General features: G+C 44.4%; 1 protein-coding gene across 1 annotated transcript in view; it reads left to right on the top strand.

The window, feature by feature from the left end:
- The window catches only part of LOC118080763 (netrin-4-like), a 67,121-nt gene that overhangs the window by 13,886 nt on the left and 27,611 nt on the right, over positions 1-25,624 (top strand). Inside the window, exons 2-3 of the mRNA XM_035106497.2 lie at positions 59-618; positions 10,357-10,620. Coding sequence (XP_034962388.1) covers positions 59-618; positions 10,357-10,620 — 824 coding nt within the window. The remainder of the gene's footprint in view (positions 1-58; positions 619-10,356; positions 10,621-25,624) is intronic.

Raw genomic sequence — 25,624 nt, 5'->3', positions numbered from 1 at the left:
CAGAATATTGATTTTATGCAGTTTTATATCGTTTTGTTCCCTGCTGCTTGCACTGCAGATTCAGCGAAGCTGAGAGCCTTCCGATGTGACGGGCACTCCTGCAATCCTGCCGTGGGGAACCTAGCGACTGGAAGAACGCCGGTCACGCTTACCACCTGCGGTCAGAACAGCACAGAACTTTACTGCTTTTACCCAGACCACCATCTTCTCCACCACCACCACCACCACCACCATGGCCCCCAAGGGTGCGGACAGCCCAGATGCACCAAGTGTAACGCCAACCAGCCTGATAACTCTCACCTCCCTTCCGCTATGACGGACGACTTCTTCCTAAACCCCGCCTCCTGGTGGCAGTCTGCGCAAGGGGTGCACAGGGAGGAGATCCGGCTGGATTTGGAGACGGAGTTCTACCTGACCCATGTCATAGTGGTGTTCAAGTCGCCTCGCCCAGCGGCCATGGTGCTGGAGAGGTCGCAGGACTATGGTCAGACGTGGAGGCCGTACAAATATTTCTCTGCCAACTGCACGGCCACTTTTGGGCTCCCAGACGATACCACCGAGGAAGGGTCTATCTGTACCTCCAGGTATTCTGACGTGATGCCTTGCACTAGAGGAGAGGTAGGTCACGGTGACTGAAATATGCTTCACCTTTCTGTGGACACGGAGAGATTATGCTAAAAACAAAGGTTATAAGCTGCTGCAGAAGAGAGCAGCCCTTTTGTAGTCGTGGGCAACACGTGTCGTGTAACTTTTGACAGCCCCAGATACGGTGCTATCTATCCCCATTTACATCAGCCAGCCAGTTCAGCAGATTTTGAGTGAGCATTGCTTCAGAGAGATGGAAGTGAGCATCAAAATGCACATTGCATGCAGATGTTTCTCGTGGAACCGGAACTATGGTGTTTTTTTTAAAAGGCCTAATCATTTAATTTGTTTTCCAAAGAAAGAGAGATTTTTAAAATACACACTCAGAGAAACTTCTCTTTTCAGCTGAAAGTTTTTCTATATAAAGCAAAGTCATTTGTCGTGTTGTCAGTGCACATAGAGTACTAAGAACATTGCCAGTGCCTTGTTTTCAGAAATCAGGATCCTGCACTTCTGTGTGTGTGTGTGTGTGTGTGTGTGTGTGTGTGTGTGTGTGCCAGCCAGTGATTTTATGCATGTCTGATTGACACATAATCATGCGCACGCTTGTTGCTGCCGATCCAGAAATGGCTAGACTAGAAAATGGGGCAGAATGGAACTGGGCGAGGCTCATGCATGCTCTGCCAACATGCCGGGAAATCATGAATGGAACCCCTGCATAAAATGGTAGCCATATCTATCTATCACCTCTATCTATTATCTAGCATCTCTCTCTATCTCTATCTATCTATCTATCTATCTATCTATCTATCTATCTATCTATATCTCTCTATCTCTATCTCTCTATCTCTCATCTCTCATCATCTCTCATCTCTCTATCTCTCTGTTTTATTATTTTGTGTAAGTTTTTAAATCTATGTTTTTAGCTGTTCTTATTTTATCTGTAGGCTGTGTTGAGTCCCTGCCAGGGAAAAAGGTGGGGCATAAATAAATACATCATAATAAGAAATCTCTGCAGCAGAATCCTGTGCAAGGCAAGTGGGTGATTCATCTTCTAATGGTACCGACTGACAGCTGGAATTCTCTTATAATTGTTTAGCGTAGTATATCAGGCACGTGTGGCTATGGTGACCTATCCCAATCTATGGCATCCAAGTGATTTTTGATGCTGCATGAACCATGTTCCGGTTTTCTCACTTGCGGAGCCTTTATTCAGGTGGCATCCTGCCTTATGAGCACCCAATTTAAATGGAGGGAAAGGGAAAGGACTGGAGGCCACTGCTACCAACTTAGCCTATCCCCTACAGTTTCACATTACTAGCTCGCGCTCTGGCTCCTCTCTCTTCCGCTCCTTCCTGAGCAGAGCGATAGGGGAGAAACCCAGTAATTCACCTTGCCTGAAACTGTATGGGAACTGAAATGCAGCCAGGCTTCAGAATCCTCACTTCTCTGGATTTTATGATGCAGCTCTCAAACTAAAAAGAAGTGTGAAATTGTGCATATCAGGAGGACACGTTCTTAAAGATGCACACATTAGTCAAAATAGCGTACAAAAATGCACTGTATCAGGGGATATTTCTTGCAGAAATGTGCAAATTAGGCAAACTGGCATACAACAATGTGTATATTTAGGATAAATGCTCACCGAAATTCTTTTCATGAAGAATTTTTTATTTTTTTATTAATAAATGGCAAACTGATGCAGAAATGTGGTAAACTGGGTTTGAAAAATGAGAAACTTGAATTCAACAATTGTTAAAAAGTAGGGTTGTTTTTTTTAAGGGTGCTGAGAGTTCTTAGGAGATCCCCTATTTGCTCCCAGACCTATGAGCCTAGAGTGCCCTGGGAAGTTGGATTGGTCATTAAGACACTCTGGCAACTGTCTCTCCCAGCAACTCTTAACCCCTCATTAACAAACTGCAGTCCCCAGGATTCTTTGGGGGAAAGCCCTGACTGTGTAAGGTGGTATGATGCTGCTTTAAATCTACAGTGCAGACGGGCCCCAAGTATGTTTAATGGGGCTTAAACATATGCCCAGGTTAAACATATGGATAGGATAATTTATTTGATCCATTCATGAAATTTATATACTGCTGATTGTAAAAACAAACAAACCTCAAAGCGGTTCCCAAAAAAGATTTCAGCCTTGATAGTAGAGTTATCTTGATGCTCCAAACTGGTTGTCCAAATGAGTCGCGTGACTCTCACCTTACTCCCCTTTCCAAGGTGTAAGCCGCTGTACTTGTTTTATTTTTCATCTTCTGAATGCCTTCCCAAGACATGGAAATAGTTACAAAAAGTATTGCTATTTTACAGAAAACAAGAGAGGCAAATAAATTCAGTGGTGGAGCAAGTTCCGCTGGTGAAAGAGAATGCAGGCATAGATATATGCATACTGAATTTCAAAAGCTTGCATTTTTCATTTCTTTGTTTTGCTACCCATAGAAATTGATCTTAAAAAAGGCTTTCATCTGGCCTGCTTTAAGAAGATCTTCAGTCGCATGTGCCCCAGTTTTTAGTTTTACATTCACCTGCATTGTGCCAGTTAAACAGAAGGCGTGATCAAAAGCAGACGCTTAGAAATGCTGGTGCAGATTTGTATCAAGGCTAAGGTCTCAGATCAGATAGAAATAGGAATGGATGTGTTCAATTTTTTTATTTTTATTTTTTTGTATTGTCCTTATCCTGCGCTGGAGGGATCTGGGAAATTAGAAGCACGTTTTTAATAAAGCAGAGCAGCCGGAAATGAAAATAAGTCAGCAGGAGGAAGAGTTTGGAGCAGTGGAAGGGTGGCAATTTCAATGCTCCTCTTTGCCGTTGCAGGAACTATAGGTCAGAAAAGTCTGATCCACCAAGAATTTATTTACTTGCTTCTCTATTTATGTTCCTGTCAGAATCTATAGGAGGCCAAACTACCAAAAGTCCATTCATTCCATGTGAGCATCTCTTGTGACAGATGACACCAAGGGTGTGTGCTAGAATGAACTGATTCACTGGGGGAAGAGGAATTGTGTATGCCTGAACAAGGTAACCCGTTGCTGTGGCAACAGGTTAGCTGTGCCCTGCTTGACAGACCTGTTCAATAATAATAATAATAATAATAATAATAATAATAATAATAATAATAAATTATTTATACCCCACCCATCTGGCTGGGTTTCCCCAGCCACTTTGGGCAGCTCCCAACAGAATATTAAAAACACAATAAAACACCAAACTTCCCTAAACAGGGCTGCCTTCAGATGTCTTCTAAAAGTCAGATAGTTGTTTATTTCCTCGACATCTGATGGGAGGGCATTCCATAGGGCAGGCGCCACTACCGAGAAGGCCCTATGCCTGGTTCCTCACTTCTCGTAGTGAGGGAACTGCCAGAAGGCCCTCAGAGCTGGATCTCAGTGTCCGAGCTGAACGATGGGGTGGAGATGCTCCTTCAAGCTCTGCTAGCCAACCCATGTCGATTGGTACCACATGCTCTCTTTTCAAACCACACCAGTGGATCAAACGCTGGATTTTTCTAATGCTTTCCTTCCATGAGACTCAAATTCAGATCTGGTTCAATCATAGCTGCCTCAGAACTTGCAAACATGAGCCTGAGGAAATAAGCCAGCCAAAAAAACCTTTTTCTCGTTCCAAATCTGACATGAAGCTACTGCAAGTTGAATGAAAGGACAAGAGCTCTCACACTTAGGGCCGGTCCTACCATTAGGCAGTGGAGGCGACTGCCTCAGGCAGCATATGATGGGAGGTGGTGGTATCTCTCGGCTCTTCCTCCTGAGCTTCCTGACAACCCATTCACAATATTAAGTCCCTGTTTGGAAGCCCCCATTGCTGGGGATTCCCATAATCGCAGCTGCATATATTTAACCTTCATCATGATTTGGGAAAATGCAAGAGGTTAAGCCAGGACACCCTCCCCCCCCCCCGAAAAAAAAACTCCAGGGCCACCTATTGAGTCTAACATGGTCCTGGAGTCAGCAGATCTGCTTTGGCCACCATGACAAAGAAAGCTCATCATTCATGACTCTTTAGTTATTCCAACTTCCAGCTGGAAGAGATCGGGGAAGGGATTAGTTGCTCATAGAGGCAAGTGCCCAAATGTTATGACTAGGGCTGTCTGTTCAGCATTTCGTTGAACTTGAGCTGCAGAGGAGATAAAATGCAGAGGCAGGGGAGGGGGGAAGCAGTTAACTCCAGCAGAATAAACATGCAGATAGCACCGCCAGGTTCTGCTTCCCCAGAGGAAAGGGCTGTAATGCAGTGTGAGTGTGTTGGGGTGTGTGTGTGTGTGTGTGTGTGCGCGCGCGGTACCAGGCAAATATGGTTTTGTAGGGGGGAAAGCAGAATGGAGAACAACTCAGAGGCAGCTGCGATGGAAGAGGAATCCTATTCTAACCTGCATTTTAATGAGCCACATCTGCAGGCTTGCATTCTCTTTTTCTTCTTCCTTCTGTTTTTTTCTCTCTCTCCAACTTGTAAGCTAGCCAGGAAAAGGCACTGTTTTTCTAGCATTATTTCTGCACTTCCTGACATGCTGGACAGCAGATACTGAATAGATTTATCACCCTCTCGTCATTATATAAACGCCCAGTGATGCTCCTGCTTCATTGGTCAGACCTAAATGGGAAGGGACATGGGGAACTGTTCCTATCAGAAATGGTTGACTTTAAAAAAAATGTATAGAATTGACATTTATTAGGCTACAATTCCACCCTTCTTTTAGAAAGTAGGAGGATCAGAGGGGTTCTAGTGATCCTGGGTCCGGGCACTAGTTAGCATCAGCTGCTCTCAACTACATTCAAGGTCAGGCACCCCCAAACTGCGGCCCTCCAGATGTTTTGGCCTACAACTCCCATGATCCCTAGCTAACAGGACCAGTGGTCGGGGAAGATGGGAACTGTAATCCAAAACATCTGGAGGGCCGAAGTTTGGGGATGCCTGTTCAAGGCACTCAGAAGAAGCACTTTCCTGAACGGTCCTCTCTGTAAGGACAATGGCTGATAAGCTTTCTTCTTTTCCTATCTGAGTTCATTCTAGGAAACTGGTTCAAATCTAACTGAGATTGGCAGGCACCGAAAGCAGTTGCTATCCAATGGCAGGGTGTGAGCATTGAGCTTGATGGTTCACAATCTCAGGCCCCAGACACCCATACCACATTATCATCGCCGTGATTTTGGCAAGATAAATTTGCTACTTTGAGACAAACTCAGTGTATTCATACCTAGGACTCAGCTACACTCAAGTCAGTTGTATCATTGTAACACCATTGTAAAGATGCAACACCAGATGGCGATATAGAGCAGTGTTTCCCAACCAGTGTGCCTCCAGATGTTTTGGGACTACAACTCCCATCATTCCTGACCATTGGTCTTGCTAGCTAGGGACGATGGGAGTTGTAGTCCCAAAACATCTGGAGGCACACTGGTTGGGAAACACTGATATAGAGCACAAAATTTGTCTATGCAATTTTACATAGGGTTTTTTCCCTTTTGTTATAATGATCTAATTTATTCCTGTGCCCCAGCCATAGAGTTCATTCATAAGTTCTGTTGGGTGCTTCTGAGGTGGGGAAGACTAATGGCATGATCCCCACCTCTCCTCTGCATTCACTGTTTGCACCTGTTATCAACTGCTGATGATGCTGAAAGGAGCCAATCTCTTCTGCCTTATCAGAAGGAGGGGACAAGACCATCCCTCCCATTGTCCTTCCAGCAGTGGCCTCCCCGTGTCACCACTTGTCAGCAGGTGATGGAGGGGTTCGCTCTAAGTTTTATTTCAGCTTATTATTATTAATCATCATCATCACAAGGTTCTGGCCTTTGATTGCTTTTATTTTGCTTTGATGCAGGCTAATTGCTTTATGCAACTTTGTATTAGTTGTTTCATTGCCTGGAGATCATGCTGATTAGGATAGGCAGGACATAAATTTAACATGGTAAATGAATAATTGTGCCTAGAACCTTCTACCTTATAGAAGGCGCAGTGTGCCTTCATTGTTTTAATTCTCTTCTGACATCTTAAGGAGGATCTTAGGATCCTTTCTTGGGTAGCCTGCCATAGGAGGTCATGCGTAAGAAGTGCCCTGACTCCAGGACTCACTCAATCATCCTTCTTGACTCTGGGCATGAATTCCCTATAAGAGGAGCTTTTGTTGTGGCCGCATCGTTTCACGTCAACTCCAGACTGGGAGATCAGGCTGTAATAACAGAATTATCTGCATTGGGGAATGGAGAATCAAAACATGGACCCCCACGAATGGCAGGAAATCAAAAATCTGAGACATTGTCTCTGGAATGAAGATGACCCTCTTGGCCGGAGATAAAATATCAATGAGATAAAGAACTGCCAGCTGCTACTGAATAGGGTGGTGGCGGCGGAAATACATCCCCTTCGTGATGGTTGTCAGCTTGCATTTTCTGTTGCTCTAAGGCACTCCTAAATTCCTTGCTGCTAAAAAAAAAAAAGATAAAGAGGGTCAGGGCAGGCAGGGATAATAATATTCCATTTATGATGAATTGCAGCTGAGCGACTGAGAACAATAGCATGTGAGAAATGAGAGTGAAAGAAATCCTTGCAAAGCACAGAGCTCCAGCATCAATTGGGATTATGCAAGAAAGACAGAATTTGGCTCCCTTTTCTGTGGAAGCATTGAAAATAATTCAGAGGACACTTCCACTCTGTAAGTTCTTGAAAGTTAGCAGCCAAGCTCCGAAGTCCTAAAACGAGGCTGGAGCTAGGATGGTGTATTGGGTTGAATACCAGGTCGAAGCCAGAGTTTTCCACGGTTCGACTCCCTGCTTGCCCCACTTGTTGTGGGGAAGACTCTCACTTTGTACAGCAGACAGGCAGAAAAGTGGAGGAAGGTGAGGGAAACATGACGATTTGTCAATCCTAGCTGGGCTAGATCTCATAGGAGGGCCCAATCAAGCAATGCCACATAAAAAGAGCAAAAGTTGGTCAATCAGAGGGAGAAGTGGGTGGGCAGGAAGCAAAAGGTTAGGCGCAAAGGAGATAAACTGCGGCAAAACGAGCTGGTGGGGGAGACCAGAGCAAGTTGTCTAAGCAGCCAGAATTTTACTGGCCTGCCTAGAATTGTCTTCTCTTGGCCAGTTGCCAAACTGAATGTATTTGTTATGAGCAGCTAACACCCCTGGCTTCCTTTCCCAACAAATTCATTTATACAGTGGCCCGTTGCCCCCTTCTAGACAGCAGCATTCTACGTCTTTTGCTCAGTTCAAGAGAGCTGAGGAAAGTGCTCATCGCAGAGCTTCATTGCTCAAGCAGAAAGAGGCCGTGAATTAATCATAGAATTGCACTTTGATGTGGGAAGCGGAAGTTCCATATAAGGATAATCAGAAACCGTTGGGACGAGCCTATCATACAATAAGCTTTGTTGCTGATGGATCGATATCCAACAGCTCATGGGGACCAAGAGATGGAAAAATAATATGAAATATGAAAGGCAAGGCCAGAAATACATATTTGCAAAATAATGGAAAGTACTGGAAACCTTTGCTATCTGTCTTCTTTCTAGAAACTAGAGTAAAATCAACTGTTTACTTAACTTAAAACAGATCTTAGGAAACACTTACGGTATAACAGGGCAGAACAATGAAGGAACAAATTTGCCAGTTTTTAAATGTTGCATTTTCTTTGTTGTTGATTTAATTTACAAAGATATTGTATTAAGGAATGCTCTAAGCAGCTGGCATCCTGTTCTAAAAATATTCCTCAAATGATAACACCTCAGTAGAGTTTCAAGGCCCTGATTGCAGCTTTCACAACTGGGAGGACTTCAGAAATGTTTCTGTCTCCAAATAAGTTGCTTGGTTCCAAGAGGGCAATGCCACTGCAATGGTCCATAATAATGTGCTATATGGTTCTTTGTAAGCCTTGCTGAGATATACACTTTGCAACTGTTAATGTTGTTTTGTCTACCTTATTATAAACACCTACTTTCACTGCAGTGGTTGACTATGCTTTTGGGTTTGGCTGTGGTCTTTCCAAAGCCCTCTCTGACATGGATTTCTCAGGCATAGCTGCCAAGTCTCCCGTTTTCCCCAGGAAATCCCCGTTTTTCCAGCTGTTCCTAGCTGAAAAACCGGATTTTTTTTGTTTTTTCCTGGTTTATTCTGGCGCAGCGGCCATTTTGGAACTGGGCGGAGTATGCTCAGAAGCGACTTTTGATGCTGCTCTGCCCAGTTCCAAAATGGCTGCAGTGCGACTTCTGGCGTGGTGGCCATTTTGCAACTGGACAAAGCAGCATCAAAATTCACTTCTAAGCATGCTCCGCCCAGTTCCAAAATGGCGGCAGCGCTACTTACGGTCTGCTATTTCCGGCCCGGTCCCTTATTTCTCCGACAGCAACTTGGCAGGTATGTTCTCAGGTGATGGCTGAGTGGAAGATGTGTGTCAGTACCCAAGGACACTTCTTTCTTCTGTTAAGAGAAGCCAAACAACATGGAATGGAGTGGAATAACAGAGACTGTAATCCATGGATGTAGGGCAATATCTAAATCATCATTATCATAAGGCAAATATAGAAATCAGGGGTTGTGTTGGTTTCAATGGGTGGCCTTAGGTATTTCATGCCATCAGCAAAGCACCAGAAATTAAAAGTAATCTAAGAATGTAAAGAAATGCTAGTTCACATACATCTCTCAGACTTTTCTTGATGGCACCTAGAACCACAAAAAAAACTGTTACCTCCAGGCGCAACAGTGAATAGGAAAACTATTTTTCTTGTGTATGCGGGCCTGCCACCCAACTTCAGGTGTTGATTTCAGGATCATGCGACTATTTGGGGCTCTTGGATTTTGAACTTCAGAAGAGGAAATCTCAGTTCCAGATATATTCACTCAGCGGCTTTTGAATTCATATTGAATTTCAGTGCTTCTCTACCAACAATGGAATGGTGCTATCTGAGCTAAATAAGCTTGTCTGTTAGCCTTTGTTTCCATTAACCAAGCTCAGGCAGGCACGTGGGTTGAGTAAACTTGGTCACTGGGCTTTAATTCTGTCCATCGAAAGAATGCTGGGCACCTGTGCTAAACAGAATGGGCTGTTTGCACACGGTTCCATTCCTCGGGGGAATGTGGACAGCTGGCCGGAAGGGGCCTCTGTTGTTTCTCGTGCTTCCATTGATCAGGGAATGTGTGGACACCTGCACTGGGCGGCCTAGGCTGGGCAAATTGCCCATTGCTCCCAGGAGCAAGGGACATCTCCAGTTTGAACCCTGGGCCACTTGCAAATCGGTGTCCTCTAAAGAGATGGGAAGACGATGGGGAAAAGAACAACAAGGTGATGTCAATGGAAGCCCTGATAGAGCTCCAGACAGAGTGTGTTGTTGCCCAAAACCCAGGATGAGAGAGAGAACTCAAAGTACTTTTTGCTGGCAGGACTCAAGACAAAGCAGAAATAAAGGTTTCTGAATCTGCAAAGTATTATCCTTGAATAGTAGCTTTGAAACTAATGTAAACAGTGGTTTTTAGCGTTCTGCCTTGAGGGAACAATTGTCCCATTGACTTTTAAGCTGTCGTGAAATTCTTCTGTTCTAACAGGGAATTCTCAGCATCCTCCCTAAATCACAATTCCTAGGATCCTTTGGGGGAAGCCATGTGAGTTAAATTGCTAGAAAAACACTATAAATGGGCCGCATAGCTAAATAAAACCTCTGTTGATCACATGTGGAGAACTCGACTTCATGGTAGACTGTTTCCTCTCTCTCTCTCTCTCTCTCTCTCTCTCTCTCTCTCTCTCTCTCTCTGCTTCCAGGTGATCTTTCGTGCCTTAACTCCTGCTAACAAGATTGAAGACCCATATGGTCCTGAAGCACAAGACCTCATGAAACTCACCAATCTGCGGCTCCTCTTATTAAAGAGACAAGAGTGTCCTTGCCAAGGCTCAGGACTGCTGGAGAAGCCCCACAGATTCTCCCATTATGCCATCTATGACCTAATTGTCCGAGGCAGCTGCTTTTGCAACGGCCATGCGGAAGAATGCCAACTTGCCAATGGGACAGTTGTTGTGGACAACATGGTAAGTGTTCAAGTTATGCCTTCTTAAAAACAACATAAAACAACCCTGCATATCTAGTGCATTAGATTTATCCTTTTGCATGACTAATAGACCACAGGTTGTTGAATGTGGCCACAGTGAGGATCTCCAAACAATTAAAATACCTGTTTCAGGCTTCTCTGATCAGAACCTGGCTCAAATGTTGCCGTGGTGACAGGCCTGCTGCAGAACTTCCACACAACCAGGCTCTATGCCACAGTGGTAACATTTATTTTATTATAGCTTTTCACACCCTACCTTTAAGGATACACATCTTTTCAGCGCTGAGCACAAATGAAGTCAAATCAGATATTAATAAAATCACGATAAAAATAATATAGCCAAGGCAGTAGGCCCTCTGGTCTGGCTACAGCAGGCACCCCCAAACTTCGGCCCTCCAGATGTTTTGGACTACAATTCCCATCTTCCCTAACCACTGGTCCTGTTAGCTAGGGATCATGGGAGTTGTAGGCCAAAACATCTAGAGGGCCGCAGTTTGGGGATGCCTGTGCTAGAGTAATCTGAACAATTCATCTACTGCTGATACCTTCCTGTAGAACAGGCTTCCATAACCTGGTATTCTCCAGATGTTTTGAACCACAACTTCCATCAGTCCCAGCCAAGACAGGTGGAGTGAAACATCCACTTTATCCAAATTTCTTTTAGCATGGGATGGGATGGGATTGTTCTGCACATGCAAGTTCCATAAGAGTTACCAGGTTGATATACCTTGGTACTTGTTATTTGTGCAGAAAAGGACAATCATCACAGGATAGCAACTCTGTTCTAACATAATGTCTCAATTCCATGGAACATCTGGTGAAATTAAGTTGGAGAGATGTCTGCTTCTGAAGCAGTATGCCCACGTGGCTTTAAAGTTGCAATTCTGCAATTATGAATGAAGAGCTAAACATCTAAGACATGTGTTTTCATTATTCCTGACCATACTCAATGTATGTGAAGTGTTAGATTTAAACTATTAATATTTAAACACTGATGAAATACTAACAATGCACTGGGCATTGGATATTTCAAATAATTCCCTTTTTTGAAATGAAGGAAGGAAGGAAGGAAGGAAAGACCCGGCGGGAATGTTAAATCCTCTTCTGATTAACAGCGGCTCTCAATTCCAACCTTATTTTGGCCTCTAGAGAAATGCCAGATTTGCAAGGAGTCTGGGAATTAGTCGTTTTTTGGATAAGCTGGGAACAAGTTTATAATTACATCTAAAACAAAATGACAGAATGAGGGCAAATTTGCAAAGCTCATTTGGGTTTTGTGACTTACATTTACCTACATGTTCAAAAAAAATATGGTAAGAACCCTTTTCTCAGTGTTTATCTTTCCCAGCAGTTTAAAATGAAGTCGATTCAACTGGGTTTAGCAGGTGATGATGAAACTAGCAAAAGGCCTATTGCTGTGTCAGGTGGGATGCTTGGAGAGAGAATCAGCGCTACTGCTAAGGCCTTCTAAGCCAGGGGTTGAGAAGAACCTCATGCCCACCTGCCAATCCCCTGACACCATACATAGAAGACTGTTTAAAAACCCAACAGAAATTAACTGGACAAGATAAATGCAAAAATAAGAAGTGACATAACAATAACTAGGAGGAAGCCAGATAGATCTTTTGGGGAAGGTACAGCCTGGGCACATCCATGAACTAATGCCAAGAGTAGCTACCATGGACCTGTTCAGATGTTGTTGGACTACAACTCCCATCAGCCATGACTGTTGGCTGGAGCTGATGGGAACTGCACTCCAGCAACTTCTGAAAGGCACCACATTGGCTACCCCTGGACTTGGTCCTCCTTATAGATCTTGCAGTCCAGTCACAGCCTCCCTCCACACACATCCTTACTCAAATGAGGAAATGTGCACACAATACCAAGAAGTGTTTTTTGCTGGTCTCTCCTGTTGGGTTCTAGCACCTTTCCCTATACCTGCTGCTCACCTCCCTTCTTTTCCCAAGGTGAGTTTACTTGTCCTTGAGAGAAGAAAGGAAGGCAGAAGAGAGAGGGGTCCCCCCCCTCAAACGTTACAGCTGAACACCTGGAGAACCCCTCAGGGGGTTCCGAGCACCCAACTTTAATGTTTCTGGGGCACAATTAATTTGGGGGGTAAACACAAGATTGCTTCCCCATCGCTCCTGCTGATACGGTTTGCAGCCCCCGGAACCTATGTGAGTAAATCTGTTAGGCCTCAGATTGCCAGAGGCCAAAGGAGAACTTCCCTGGAACCAAACATGGAACAGTGTCCAAAGAGCTTTTGTCATGCACACACAATTATTATACAGACATGACCTTCTGCCATGCCTACTATAAATACAAATCAGGCAGCAAGAAATATCAGGAGTTTAGACAAAGGGAACTAAAATAAGGCAAATACCTGAAGGTGTCTTAATTTTACAGAGGAAAGGCCTCTGTTTTGAAGGCCTGTCAGAGGATAGTCTTATATTTGGAGTTGTCCTCTGCTCAAAGAGCTGTCTGCTCCAAATCCGATTTAAAGATCAGGAACCATAAAAAGGGAGAGCAAGAAACCTGGAGGTGCCTCCCAACACTTGGCCAGCAAACAGAGCAGGCACATTAAGTTCCCTCATGTCTTTGCCACAATGGTGAAATGCATTGTATTTCTATTTCATTAACAATAATTATCATGTTCGAATTTCCTCCAAAAATTTTACTCCCTTTTTGTGAAGGAAATCCCCCTCCCATTTCTCTCACTAGACACCAGCATACCCTCCAATATTTCTCCATTGAAAATAGTGATGTCCTATTCCATAATGATGATGATGCCCCAGTCACTCTGGGCAGTGTTCAACATGTATAAAAACATAATGAAACATGAAGCATTAAAAAAAAAACCTTCCATATACAGGGCTGTCTTCAAATGTCTTCTAAAGATTATGTGAGGGACAGAAGCTATAGACAGCCGCCTCCCATCTTAAACACAAGCTCTTCGCCCAGCGCAAGTGGGAGCGGGGAGGGGGATGTTTCTAGCGAGGAATCAGGAAGGAGGAGCCAGGGCTCAGGCAAGGTAGCTGAGCCCAGGCACCGCTTGGGAAAGGAAGGGGGAAGTAGGGAAAACGCGGGACGAAGACCGATCCCAGCGACCCCGGAATTGCGCAGGAAACGACGGGGGCGGAGATTTAGTATCCCCAGGCTACTTTGCTGGAGGAAAACACGGGAATCTCCATTCGGAGGTTCTGCACCCGACTGACAACATGTACATAGCACTGTTTCAGCACTGTAAATAGACTGCACTAAATAAAAGGATAAAAATGCAGAGCTGTGAGGAGTCATTACTCTAGAGTAGCCACCAGCGCCACTGTGACAGATTCTATAGTTATTTATCTCTTTGGCTCAGGGGCCACATAACTCCATGTGCCCCAATATTTATCTGATGAAAATAGGGACATCCTAAGGAACAGCAGGACATTCTGGGATCAAATCATAAACTGGGATGGCTTCTGTAAATCTGGGACTGGAAAATAGGGACGCTTGGGGGGGGGGTCTGTGCCAGTCAACCCTTTGGTTTATCAAAACAGACAGGGCCTTTCGTGGGAAGAAAGGGGAAAGAAGTTCTGAGTTACAAGTTTGTATCAGGGCCAAAGAATTCATGCTTTAGCCATAGCTCATGGTTATCAGCTGTGCAGTGTGGGCCAGAAAAACCGAAATGCATAAGGTACTTGCATGACAAGCATTTGAATCAGAGCTTCGGGTATGTGTGGAGGAAGGGAAATGGAAAGAAAATTACACATTGCAATGAAGACAAGGATGGTAGGGAAGTAATGATAACTAAAGCCCCTCTCCCTGAGATATTTAGAAAGTTCTCCAGATTCAGGTTCCAAAATCAGAATCCAGCCCATTTAACCAGAAGCAAGCAACACCAATTAACAGCTGAACTCTGCCAGTTTCCTTGTTTGGCTCTCTAAAGAAATCTAAAAGCCAAAGTAGTTTAAAATACTTTAATTTTGGTGAGACATGTCATTACAGAGTCCAGGATTCTTTTCACAATGTAGCTTCATATACCTCTAGGTTTTTGTAATCTTGCCTTGCGTTCGTCTGAAAGCAAGTTGCTGAAATTCGTTGCTTCCATTTCATTGTTTTAGAAGTCAGGAGGACAAGCAACAACTGTATGAGTCCCACAATATTTTAAGAAAAATTCTGAACCACCACAGCTCTGGCATACATCTAGGATTCACCCCCACTATCCTAGCAACAAAGGATGTTATTAAACTCCACCCACAGGAAATATGGGTCCACTTAAGGAATGAGTCGATAAGAGGAAAACAAACAGCTAAATATGCAAGTGTTGAAGCCTCACAAGATGAATAACACATTGAATTAACGCAGCTGGTTGAAGAATAAACACACTGCCCAAGAGAAAACACATTATGGCCCACGCTCTTGGCACAGGGATTGTAAACCTTAACTGGATTTCTCTTTTATATTTTCCTCTAAATGTTGTGCCACTAAATGACTTCACCCAGCATGGAATTGAATTGTTTTGTTTAACAAAAATTCACAAATTCCTCATTTCTCAGAATTTAATAGGAAGAATGCATCCTGATACATTAACACTTTTTTTTAAAGAATGAACTTTATGAGTTTTCAGCTTGTTTTCTTGAATGTGGAAAAATACGTCCCATTTTTGTTGCTGCTTCATCTTTGCCTTTACTCTGAAGTTTCACTTGCAGATGTTGTGTTTGATCAGTTTGGCTGTGATGACCCGCTTGATTTTGTCTTCAGTGTTGCATAGGGTGCAATCAGGTTGCAGATTCACTTCTGCCAGCCGCCTGATTGGCTGCTCCTGCAGGCCAATCAGGTTGCGGATTCACTTCCACCTGGAGTTGGATTGGGTAGCTCCTATTGTTCTAGGATTCAGCTCAGTACATAACAGTGCATATGACGTGATTTCTGCATCCTTGGGACTGGATCCAATGGGTTTAAGTTTCAGGGTGATAAATTTCCAATAGGCAGTAGGAGAAACATCTTGGCACAGTAAGAACAGTTTGACAATGGAACCAAAGGTCTTGAAGAAGGACAGACATCTGTTGGAGATGCTCCAGCTCTGAATATCCTTTATTGAGCTGGCCCGTACCATCTCTATGATTCTATGATGTCATGGGACACACATCAATAGAATCACGTAAGTGGCCACAGCCAATAGCATTAAATAGCAGTGGATTAAGCTATGGGTTGTTTGTTCATCCAATAGAGGTTGTTGTTTTTTTAAAGAGGTTCACAAATTGTTGCAAGTCAGGGTAATTATTCATACCACAGGAGCTCTCCAATAGGTAGTTTGTGGTATTTGTGCAGCAATACATTGCAGTTTTGAGTGCGAGGAAGGTGTGATGTCCTCACTATAGGACTACCTATTTAAGAGGAATTGAGATGTTTGGACCTACTACAAAAAAAAAAGAGTAACAACTTTGCATTCATTGTGCAAAGACACCATAGTTTGCACATAGATATAATGGATCATGACAGTCAATGACAGCTAAAAAAGGAAAGAGCTTCATATCTAAAGCAGTAAACAACATTATAGAATTTCATATAACCAGTCCTTAATAAAAATCCTAGTCTATAATCTCACTTTTGATGGCACAAGCAAGGTAATCACGGTAGTTTTGTTAATGTTTATATACCAAAGAAAATGGGCAAAAGAGAGTATCATTATTAAAGATGTGAAATACCCCTTGAAATCAATGACTAGGATGTCATGGAACATCTTATTTTAAGCAAGCAACAACATTGCTTGTTAAAGATATTTAATATATCCAAGGCTGGCTCTGAAGGAAGTGGTCCTCCCCCTGTCTGATCAGGCACCTAGGGGTACTTGTGGAGAGACAGGTATCAACAGTGGTGAGGAGCACCTTTTTGCCAACTTCATTGGTGACATAGGCTTTGCATCTTACTGGAATAGGAGGAGTTTACTAAGCTGATTCATTCTTTTATAACCCTTAGGATTGACTACTGTGATATACTTAAGTAGAGCTGCCCTTGAAGGTGCCATTGAAGCACAACACTGCTGCCTGACATCTTAGAGGTTGGGAGGTGTCCACATTTGCAATGTTTCCAAAGCACTTTCCCCAAATATTTAATTTATTGTTATTTATTTATTAAACATATTTGGTGATTATCACCCGAAAGTCTTCAAGCAACTTATAGCAAAAAATATATACCATATAAGGGGAAATCATATAATACATTAATATTCTGTATAACATAGCATTTAGGGGATGGGACGGGACATACCAGCCTTATAAATAATAGCAAACAACATTAACAATACTCAACTAATAAACAAAGCAATACTCTGGCCCTCTAATTAGCAAATAAACAAAACCCTCAACCCTGCCTCCCTAGTCCAAAAATCATTCACATCGAACCAACCATTTCCCCCCTTTAACCTCTTCACCCCACCCATAAGTCTGGTGTCAAGGCCAGCTGTTACAAATCAGTGGCGGGTGGGTCCAGTGTCCTCCAGGGATGGTCCGGCATATCTCTTCTCCCTTAGCAAAGCAAAGCAGGAAGATGATAACAAAGGTTTCACCTGCTCCTCATGTTGCTGGTGTAATGCATTTTTGTATGTTATCTTCATGAATTTGTGCATCATTACACACCTTTTACCCTAGTGTATGAACCCCCACCCCCACCCACTATTCATTTGGAAAACAACATTGTGAAATTCGGAGATCTGCAAATTTTGAAGAATGGCTGTATTTTGGTTTGTGTATCGCTTCGGAAAGTGTGACTTGTGTAGGTTCAACTTTAAATGCGAACTTAATCAAATGCCTCCCCCATCCCTACCTACTGTGGAACATGAAGGGGAGAGTGCTATTGCTATCACATTCTGCTTGTGGGCTTTGTTCTTATATGCCATTCACCTCATATAGAATTGTTGGTTGGGGTAGCTGAGCAGAAACCTGGGTTGTGTAAGGTAAAGCTAGTTTTTCTCTCATCTCGGCCATCATCTTGGTGACTTGGCTGTCGCTTTCCTTTGCAAACATTATCTTCCTCTCTGAGAAGTTTTGTTCTGTTCCCTCTCATAATCCCACAACCAACTGAATTTGTACACTATCTGATCTAAGCTTTGCCAGTCTGTGTGACCTCCAAATACCACGGGAGCTACTGTGTGTTGTAGCTTGCAAATCACCGAACATGTTTTTATTGAGAGGGAAGTTCGGCTGTATATGCCAATTAACTGACTAACCCAAGAAATAATAAAGAGACATTCAGCTTGTGGAATGATTCAGGCTAGTTTCTACTAGGGTGAAAAGACTCAGAGTTGTTATATCTGAAAAGTTGCTCACATACAGGGCCATCTCTAGGCCTGGGCTGGGAGGCGCAATGCGCCAGGGCGCCTGGCCACCAGGGGGCGTTGCCGCTGGGGTTGGGATGGAGGAAGAGCAGACCCATCTTTCCTGTTAGGGCTACTGGCGTGTTGTGCCAGGGCACCACCTCTCAGGGGTGCCCCAGCGAGTTGGGGAGCTGCACGGAGCAAGCGCCCCTCACCACTCACGCTCCCGAGCCTAGCTCCTCCACAGCGGCTCCCTGCTGGAGGAGCTGCCAGCAAGCCCCGCCAGCAGCACCGCCCTTGTCCGCCTCTTCTTGGGCTGTGGGTGCCGTTGCGGGGAAGCCGGCCACGAGCCTCCCATTGGCACAGCAGCCAGGGCTCCCTGGACGGCAGCGCCGCGCAGCCGCTTTGGCCGAGATGAACCACAGCTGGCAGCGCCCCCGCCTGTCAGGCCACCCTCTCCAGCGGCCCGCTGCGCCTGGCCCTGCCTGGCAGAGTGTGAGTCCGGCGTTGCCGTTGCCAGTCCTGTTTGCGGCGGGTGAGAAGCAGAAGGCACGGCATGGCGGCGTCGGAGGGAGGAGTGGCGCCTCAGAGGTGCACGAGGCGCAGTAGCTAAAACGAAGTGCACACACACACACACGTCCCCAGGGCAGCGCGTGGCTCCGGCTTTCCAGCTGGCAAGGGGGCGTCGGGGGCCGGAGGGATCTCTGAGCCACGGCGCTGGATAGGGTTAAGACGGCCCTGCTCACATAAACCTTTGTCCATGAAGAGGAAACTTTTTGTTGCATGAAAATACATGTAACACTGGGTTTTTGTTGTTGTTGTGAAAAACATATTCAGAAGTAGTTTTTTTTTTAGTGGAAATGTAGTAGTTGGTAATACAGATTTTAAACCCTTCCTCTGGGGGCTGTTTTCCCACTCCAGATCACCACCTTCCACAGACTGCTTTTCTTCCATTGGGAATCTAGATTAATTATAAATGTGCATTTGATTTCTATCCGGAACAGGTGGAAAGCAGCTGGAAAAGTCTTTGTTAGAAAAACCTGCTACCTACATATTAGCCTGGTAAAAGAAGGACAGCAGTGGCTCCCTGCGATATTCCTAACAACCAGGTGTAGGTTTATGCCTTACTATAATGCAGGCATCCCCAAACTGCGGCCCTCCAGATGTTTTGGCCTACAACTCCCATGATCCCTAGCTAACAGGACCAGTGGTCGGGGAAGATGGGAATTGTAGTCCAAAACATCTGGAGGGCCGAAGTTTGGGGATGCCTGCTATAATGTGTGAACAAGCCCCAAACAAGGACCAAGTCCTTATAATTGTAATGAAAATGATAGGCACCAGAGCCACAGTAGTGTGGCTGAGTAAAAAAAGTATGAGTTCTTCTTTGGCAATTACTCGTAGCCGAGTAAGATTGTCTTTCATGAACATGGTCTTAGCAGTGAGTCTGTAAGTGGCTGTGGAGGCCAATTCTGGATCTACACATCCTTCCATGGTGGGGACATAGGTTTCCAGGCGGGAGTTGATCATGGTGAGGGTTTGCCAAATGTGCCTTCTTCTTAGCTCTTTTCTCCTTTTCGGCCTGAGTTTGTGTTTCTTCAAAGTCCATGACACCTTTGGTAAATGCTGTTCTCCAGTCGGAGCACTCACAGGCCAGTATTTCCCAGTTATCAGTACTTACATTACTTTTTAAAAAAAGATTTGCCTTGAGAGCATCTTTAAACCTCTTGCTGTCCCCCAGTATTTCACTTTCCATTCTTGAGTCAGGAATAGAGTAGTTGCTTTGGAAGACGATAATCAGGCATCCGAACAATGTGACCCGAAAGTATGAGTAGTTCTGTCACCATGCAGGAATGTACCCAAGGCTAATATCTGTGTCAAGCTGGAATTGGGGTGGTCCATCCATTAGCAGTTGCAAGGTTACAAACAGTTACCAAGGTCATTTAGTCCAAACAGAAAAGAAAGCAAATGACCAACTCTTATTCAAAAAACAAAACCAGGGCATAGGAGAAGTGAGAAGCCATATTGGGGCCATTTGGCTGCAAAGGCAACCAGATACCAAGCAGAATGTCCACTCCAAAAGATCTATCAAAGCCTGGAAAGCTATATAGAAGTTTCAGCTAATAAGAAGGCCAAGGCGAAAACTAGATCTGAAGTACATGGACATAGGATGCCCAGTAATGTTTGTATGCGCGCGCGCGCACACACACACACACACACACACACACACAAGCTGGCCCTGCCATGTGTTGCTGTGGCTCATCCATGTGATTTCCCCCACCCTGTGCCGATCCATGATGTATCCCGCCCCTCCTCCCTCCACCCCTGGCTTATCCCTGTGATTCCCCCCACCCTGTCCCGACCCATGACATATCACGCCCCCTCTTCCCCCCACCCCCGGATCATCCCTGTGACTGGTCCCACCGTGTCCTGACCTATCCCATCCCCTCCTCCCCCCAACCCCCACCCAGGCAAGTCAGTACCTCCATTCTGCTTAGTCTGTAAAGGCTTCAGCCTAGTATGTAAACAGGAGCTGAGGTGTTGTTGAGAGGGAAGGTTTTATAGGTGCAGTACCAGTGTAGCCACCACTAGAGGGTGCTGGTTTGCAACCTGGTTTTTTCCCAGCATGCATTTTCGTCTGAGTGATGTGTTTTGAAACACAGGGTTTTGGGGGTTTGGGGGTTTTACCTGGCGGTGTGACATCTGTCTTAGCAAACTTTCCTATAGCTTTCGGTCATTTGCATGTGATGTTGTGTCAAAATTTGACCTCAATCGGTCAAGCTTTTTTGGTGAAAAGTGGAAACACACCCACATGCCCAGTTTACATACTAATAATAATTAATAATTAATAAATATTTTATTTGTACCCCACCCATTTGGCCAGGGGTTACCCCCCCCCAGCCACTCTGGGTGGCTTCCAAAAAAGATCTAAAATACATTAAAATGTCACACATTAAAAACTTCCCTGAACAGGGCTGCCTTTAGATGTCTTCTAAATGTAAGTTAGCTCCTCCAGGAACAAAAGTGTGATTTAATTGATTAAATAAATATTCAAAGGAATGTCTATGGGACATTTAAAAGGGGACTGGTTTGATTGCTTAACCGCTTGGCTACTGGTGGATTTTGGTTATTTTAATCATTTAATTGCGACCTTGTGGCTACTTTCATCTCCTGTGGAAAATCAGCACTAATCCTGCCGGTAGAGAGACATTTGATTGGAAACACTTGTAAAGGCTGATAAACTGGTTTAATTGGCCTTGTGTCTTCAGTAAAGGAATTTTTTGCTATTAAACACATTTTTTTAAAAAAAAGAAAGAAGCAATCAATTTAGATTGGAACAGTCAAAAGGCATTGGAAACAAGAATTGTTCTAGAATCTTCTGGAATAACAAAAGGTCAAAAACTTGGTTTGTTATATCCTACATTTCCCCCCATTGTACTCTTCAACTAATGTGTTATATCAGAGGTCATTGTTACCTGTTGCTGTTCTCTGCCGGTGAATATGGCTGTGTAGGAACAGAATGAGCAGACTGCACAGGAACAGAATGAGCAGTCCCAACCCTGCTTACACACACAACACATTTACTGAATATCTGTGCAAGGCTTCAGATAATGCCTGATTCTTGAATATGTAAACAGGCCCAAAGTTTCCCTTTCATTCATCTGTGTTAGAAGACAGGAGCTCAGGTAACACTTCCATCCTGTCCTACTGAATATGCTTTTTCACCTGGAGGAAGTTGTTGCCCAACTCCCGGGCAGGTGAGAAATTCTATTGGTTTGCATGAAACCCAATATGAATTCTTGCCCGTTCCTTGGGGCCTGCAAGTGACTTGCTGATGATGATATGCAAATCTCTCTGTGTCCAAAATTGCTTTGGCAGCAGTACAAAGTGAACATGTAGCCAAATGACAAACATTTTCAGTGAATCGGCAACAGATGCCCAGTTCTGGAAAGGTTCCAGTACCCAAACTTCAGTCAATGGGCCATACCCCCGCCCCCATTGACTAATGACAGCCAAGAAATAGCACCAGTGGTAGCAACAACAGTAGGAATCATCAAGCAGGATAAAAGAGGCTATGTGGAGAAGCAGAAGAGGAAGGAAGGATAAAATGAAACCAAATGGAAACACAAGTCTGGGTCACAATAGCCTGCGTCAGAAATGTTCCAGCCAATGTGCTCCTTCCCACCCCGCCATGAAACTCCAGTTTCCATTACTTTACCATCATAATTATGATGGCTGGGAACAAAAGGAATTCTTGATTGAGGTCCAGAAATCAAAACGTTGTGACAAGAGCAGATCACAGGGAGCACATTAATCCTCTTCTTGCTCAATTCCGTTTGCTGCCAGTTAGCTTCTGGGGATTATTCAAGATGCCGGTTATTATCTACCAGCAAAATGCCTATCGTTATGGTGAGTGTGTGTGTGGAAGGAAGGACATGCATATTTCAGGGACGTCATGAGTGGAGAGCATTGGGTCTCTGCTTGCCTTGACTTCAACAGAGGCCATATATAGAGTAGGGGTCTGGCACCATCTGCATAGTCCTTGCGTCTGCTAAGCCAAATCCTGGTTCTGTTTCTTGGGTGCTCTAAGCCAGGGGTCCCCAAACTAAGGCCTGGGGGCCTGATGCGGCCCAATCGCCTTCTAAATCCGGCCTGCGGACGGTCCGGGAATCAGCATGTTTTTACATGAGTAGAATGTGTCCTTTTATTTAAAATGCATCTCTGGGTTATTTGTGGGGCATAGGAATTTGTTCATTTCCCCCCCTCCAAAATATAGTCTGGCCCCCCACAAGGTCTGAGGGACAGTGGACCGGCCCCCTGCTGAAAAAGTTTGCTGACCCCTGCTAAGCCAACCCCAAAAAGTCAGAGGGAATTTGATAGTGAGTGGGGCCAAGGCCCCAAATAGGCCGGGCTAGAGTTTACACTTGTACATACATGCTAAAGCATACCCAGGGGTGACCTGTCTTTTTTTGCCGCCTGAGGCAAAATGGGAAGGTGCTGTCCCCACCCCACCCAACCATGCCTGTTGAACCAGTGCCTCACTTGCTGGGGTCACATGGTTGCAGCGGTGGCTTCCAGTAGGATATCATAAGATCTTGCTGAACTCTTTTGAGAGCTCTGTAAAATCTCACAGTCTAGAAGTCTTGTTCAGAAAATAGACTAAGCCCATGTAGCTTATGGGCTGGGCCTACTGCTGTTTTTCTGCCTCCCCACATCCCAGCACTCAAACATGAAAAGAAATATGCCAGATTAGACCAAGGGTTCCCTCTTGTCTTGCTGTGGCGAACTTCAGTGATCCTTGGATGAAGTGAGGTATAGAAATTCAATAAATAATAATATTTATAATGCTGCTATAGGTAAAAGGTAAAGGGACCCCTGACCATTAGGTCCAGTCGTGACCGACTCTGGGGTTGCGCGCTCATCTCGCATTATTGGCCGAGGGAGCCGGCGTATAGCTTCCAGGTCATGTGGCCAGCATGACAAAGCCGCTTCTGGCAAACCAGAGCAGCACATGGAAACGTCGTTTATCTTCCCGCTGTAGCGGTTCCTATTTATCTACTTGCATTTTGACGTGCTTCCGAACTGCTAGGTTGGCAGGAGCTGGGACCAAGCAACGGGAGCTCACCCCGTCACAGGGATTCGAACCGCTGACCTTCTGATCGGTATAGCTATAGCTAAGTATAAATTATGTAGGAATGTTAGTCCTATCAGTGCTGCCAAATTGCTTCCCAATTTTATATAGCCAGCAAGCAAATAATGCTTTTGTTTTTTTAAGCCACCAGTTCTTTATCCAATCAAAAAGATATGGGAATATTTCTCTTTCAAAGTGTCTGTTATGTCAGACATGCAGAGGAATGAAGTCTACATGGTTCTCAAGGCTGCTTGTTTGTTTGTTTTTTTAAGTGACTCATCTGGCTTAAAATGTTTTACTTCTGAATTAACCAGAAAGTCCCTAGCATTCAACAGGATTGATTTATAATTTTTTCCTTGGCACCAAATTGTGGTTTTCTTGTTCCTGTTTTATCCTATCCAACTTTTTCCCCCAGTCCTGCACTTGGTATTAGGGATGGGGGAGAAATTTGATTCAGTTCACATTTGACAACAAATTTATTTGATTTGCACTTTCTGAAGCAATATGCAAATCGAAACGCATTCATCCTTTGAGACTCATACTGCTCTGAATGATGTGTACAAAAATGCATATACAGTGGTACCTCTACTTACGAATTTAATGTGTTCCGAAAACACATTTGTAAGTCGAAAAAATTTGTAAGTCGAATCCCATAGGAATGCATTGGGAGAAAAAATTCGTAAGTCGAAGCAACCCTATCTAAAAATTCATAAGTAGAAAAAAATCCTATCTAAACCGCATCCAAGATAGCGGACGGAGCTCCATTTGTAAGTAGAAAAATTCATAAATAGAGTTATTCGTAAGTAGAGGTACCACTGTACTTGGGTTGTTGCTGGCGTCTGTCTGTTTTGAGAGACAATGGAGTGTGCCTTCAGGGGTGAAGTCAGGTCTCTGCATTAGCAGCACCAAAGTGACCTCCGTAGGGCGCAAGACTGCGCAGTGTGTATGGAGGTCCTGGGCTGCCCAGACAACAAGACCCCCGTCTCAGCCTCGCTGATGTGGTCCAAAGGAAAGCAGAGCAATATATTTGGCACCAGCTTGGCTGCAGGAGTTGCCGGAAGGAGGCCTATAAGGCACAAGTAGATAGTCACGATAACAACACATGGCAATGCATTATACCAGGAAACGTTATTTTCTGTATAGTAGGCATAATTGTTTACAAACATGTATTATCCACCCCAAAATGCTAAACTTTTTGAGAGGGGTGGAATTGATTTAGAAACGTAGAGAACCAAACTTAAGATGGAAAAGTGAGGAACTGTGAGAAACCAAAATTGACCCATTGACCCATCTCTGCTTGATATACAGTCGTACCTTGGATCTCAAATGCCTTGGCTTCCGAACAAATCAGCTCCCGAATGATCCAAACCCAGAAGTGAGTGTTCCAGTTTTCGAACAACTTTTCGGAAGCTGGACGTCCGATGGGGCTTCTGCGGCTTCTGATTGGCTGCAGGAGCTTCCTGCAGCCAATCAGAAGCCATGCTTTGGTTTTTGAACATTTTGGAAGTTGAATGGACTTCCGGAACAGATTCTGTTCGACTTCCAAGGTATGACTGTATAACTTATGTGGTTTAAAAGAAGGCTTCACACACTGAAATACTAAGGTGACAGTTATTCAACTGTTCTTTCTTTCTTTCTTTCTTTCTTTCTTTCTTTCTGTCTTTCTGTCTTTTTTTCTCTTTCTTTCTTTCTTTCTTTCTCCCTTCTTAAATTATAAGCAGGTTCAGGGTTTTGAACACAGGCATTCTTCTACGATTCCCTAGAGGCTTCCTGTACAATGTACTCTGTCCCCTCCATCCTCCCCTGAGGCTGACTACAGCCAAGTGCAGAGAGGGAGAGAAATGCATACCCCGAAGTCTCTGCTCAGTCTTCCGTGAGGAGGCAGCAAACTGTTCTGGGCACAGAAAATCTGCCAGCTGGCTCTAGAGGAGCAGTGGCATCAGCCATGTAGCCTGTGTCCTCATATCTGATCTGAAGGGATTAGGAAAGAGGGAGAGGAGGTGGGGGGGGGTTGCTGTAGGGAGCTAGCTGGTGAAGGGTAGCAGAGAGGAGCGT

This window comes from Zootoca vivipara, chromosome 2 (genome assembly GCF_963506605.1).
Source record: "Zootoca vivipara chromosome 2, rZooViv1.1, whole genome shotgun sequence".
NCBI lineage: Eukaryota > Metazoa > Chordata > Lepidosauria > Squamata > Lacertidae > Zootoca > Zootoca vivipara.
This window is presented reverse-complemented; position numbering and strand designations above follow the sequence as displayed.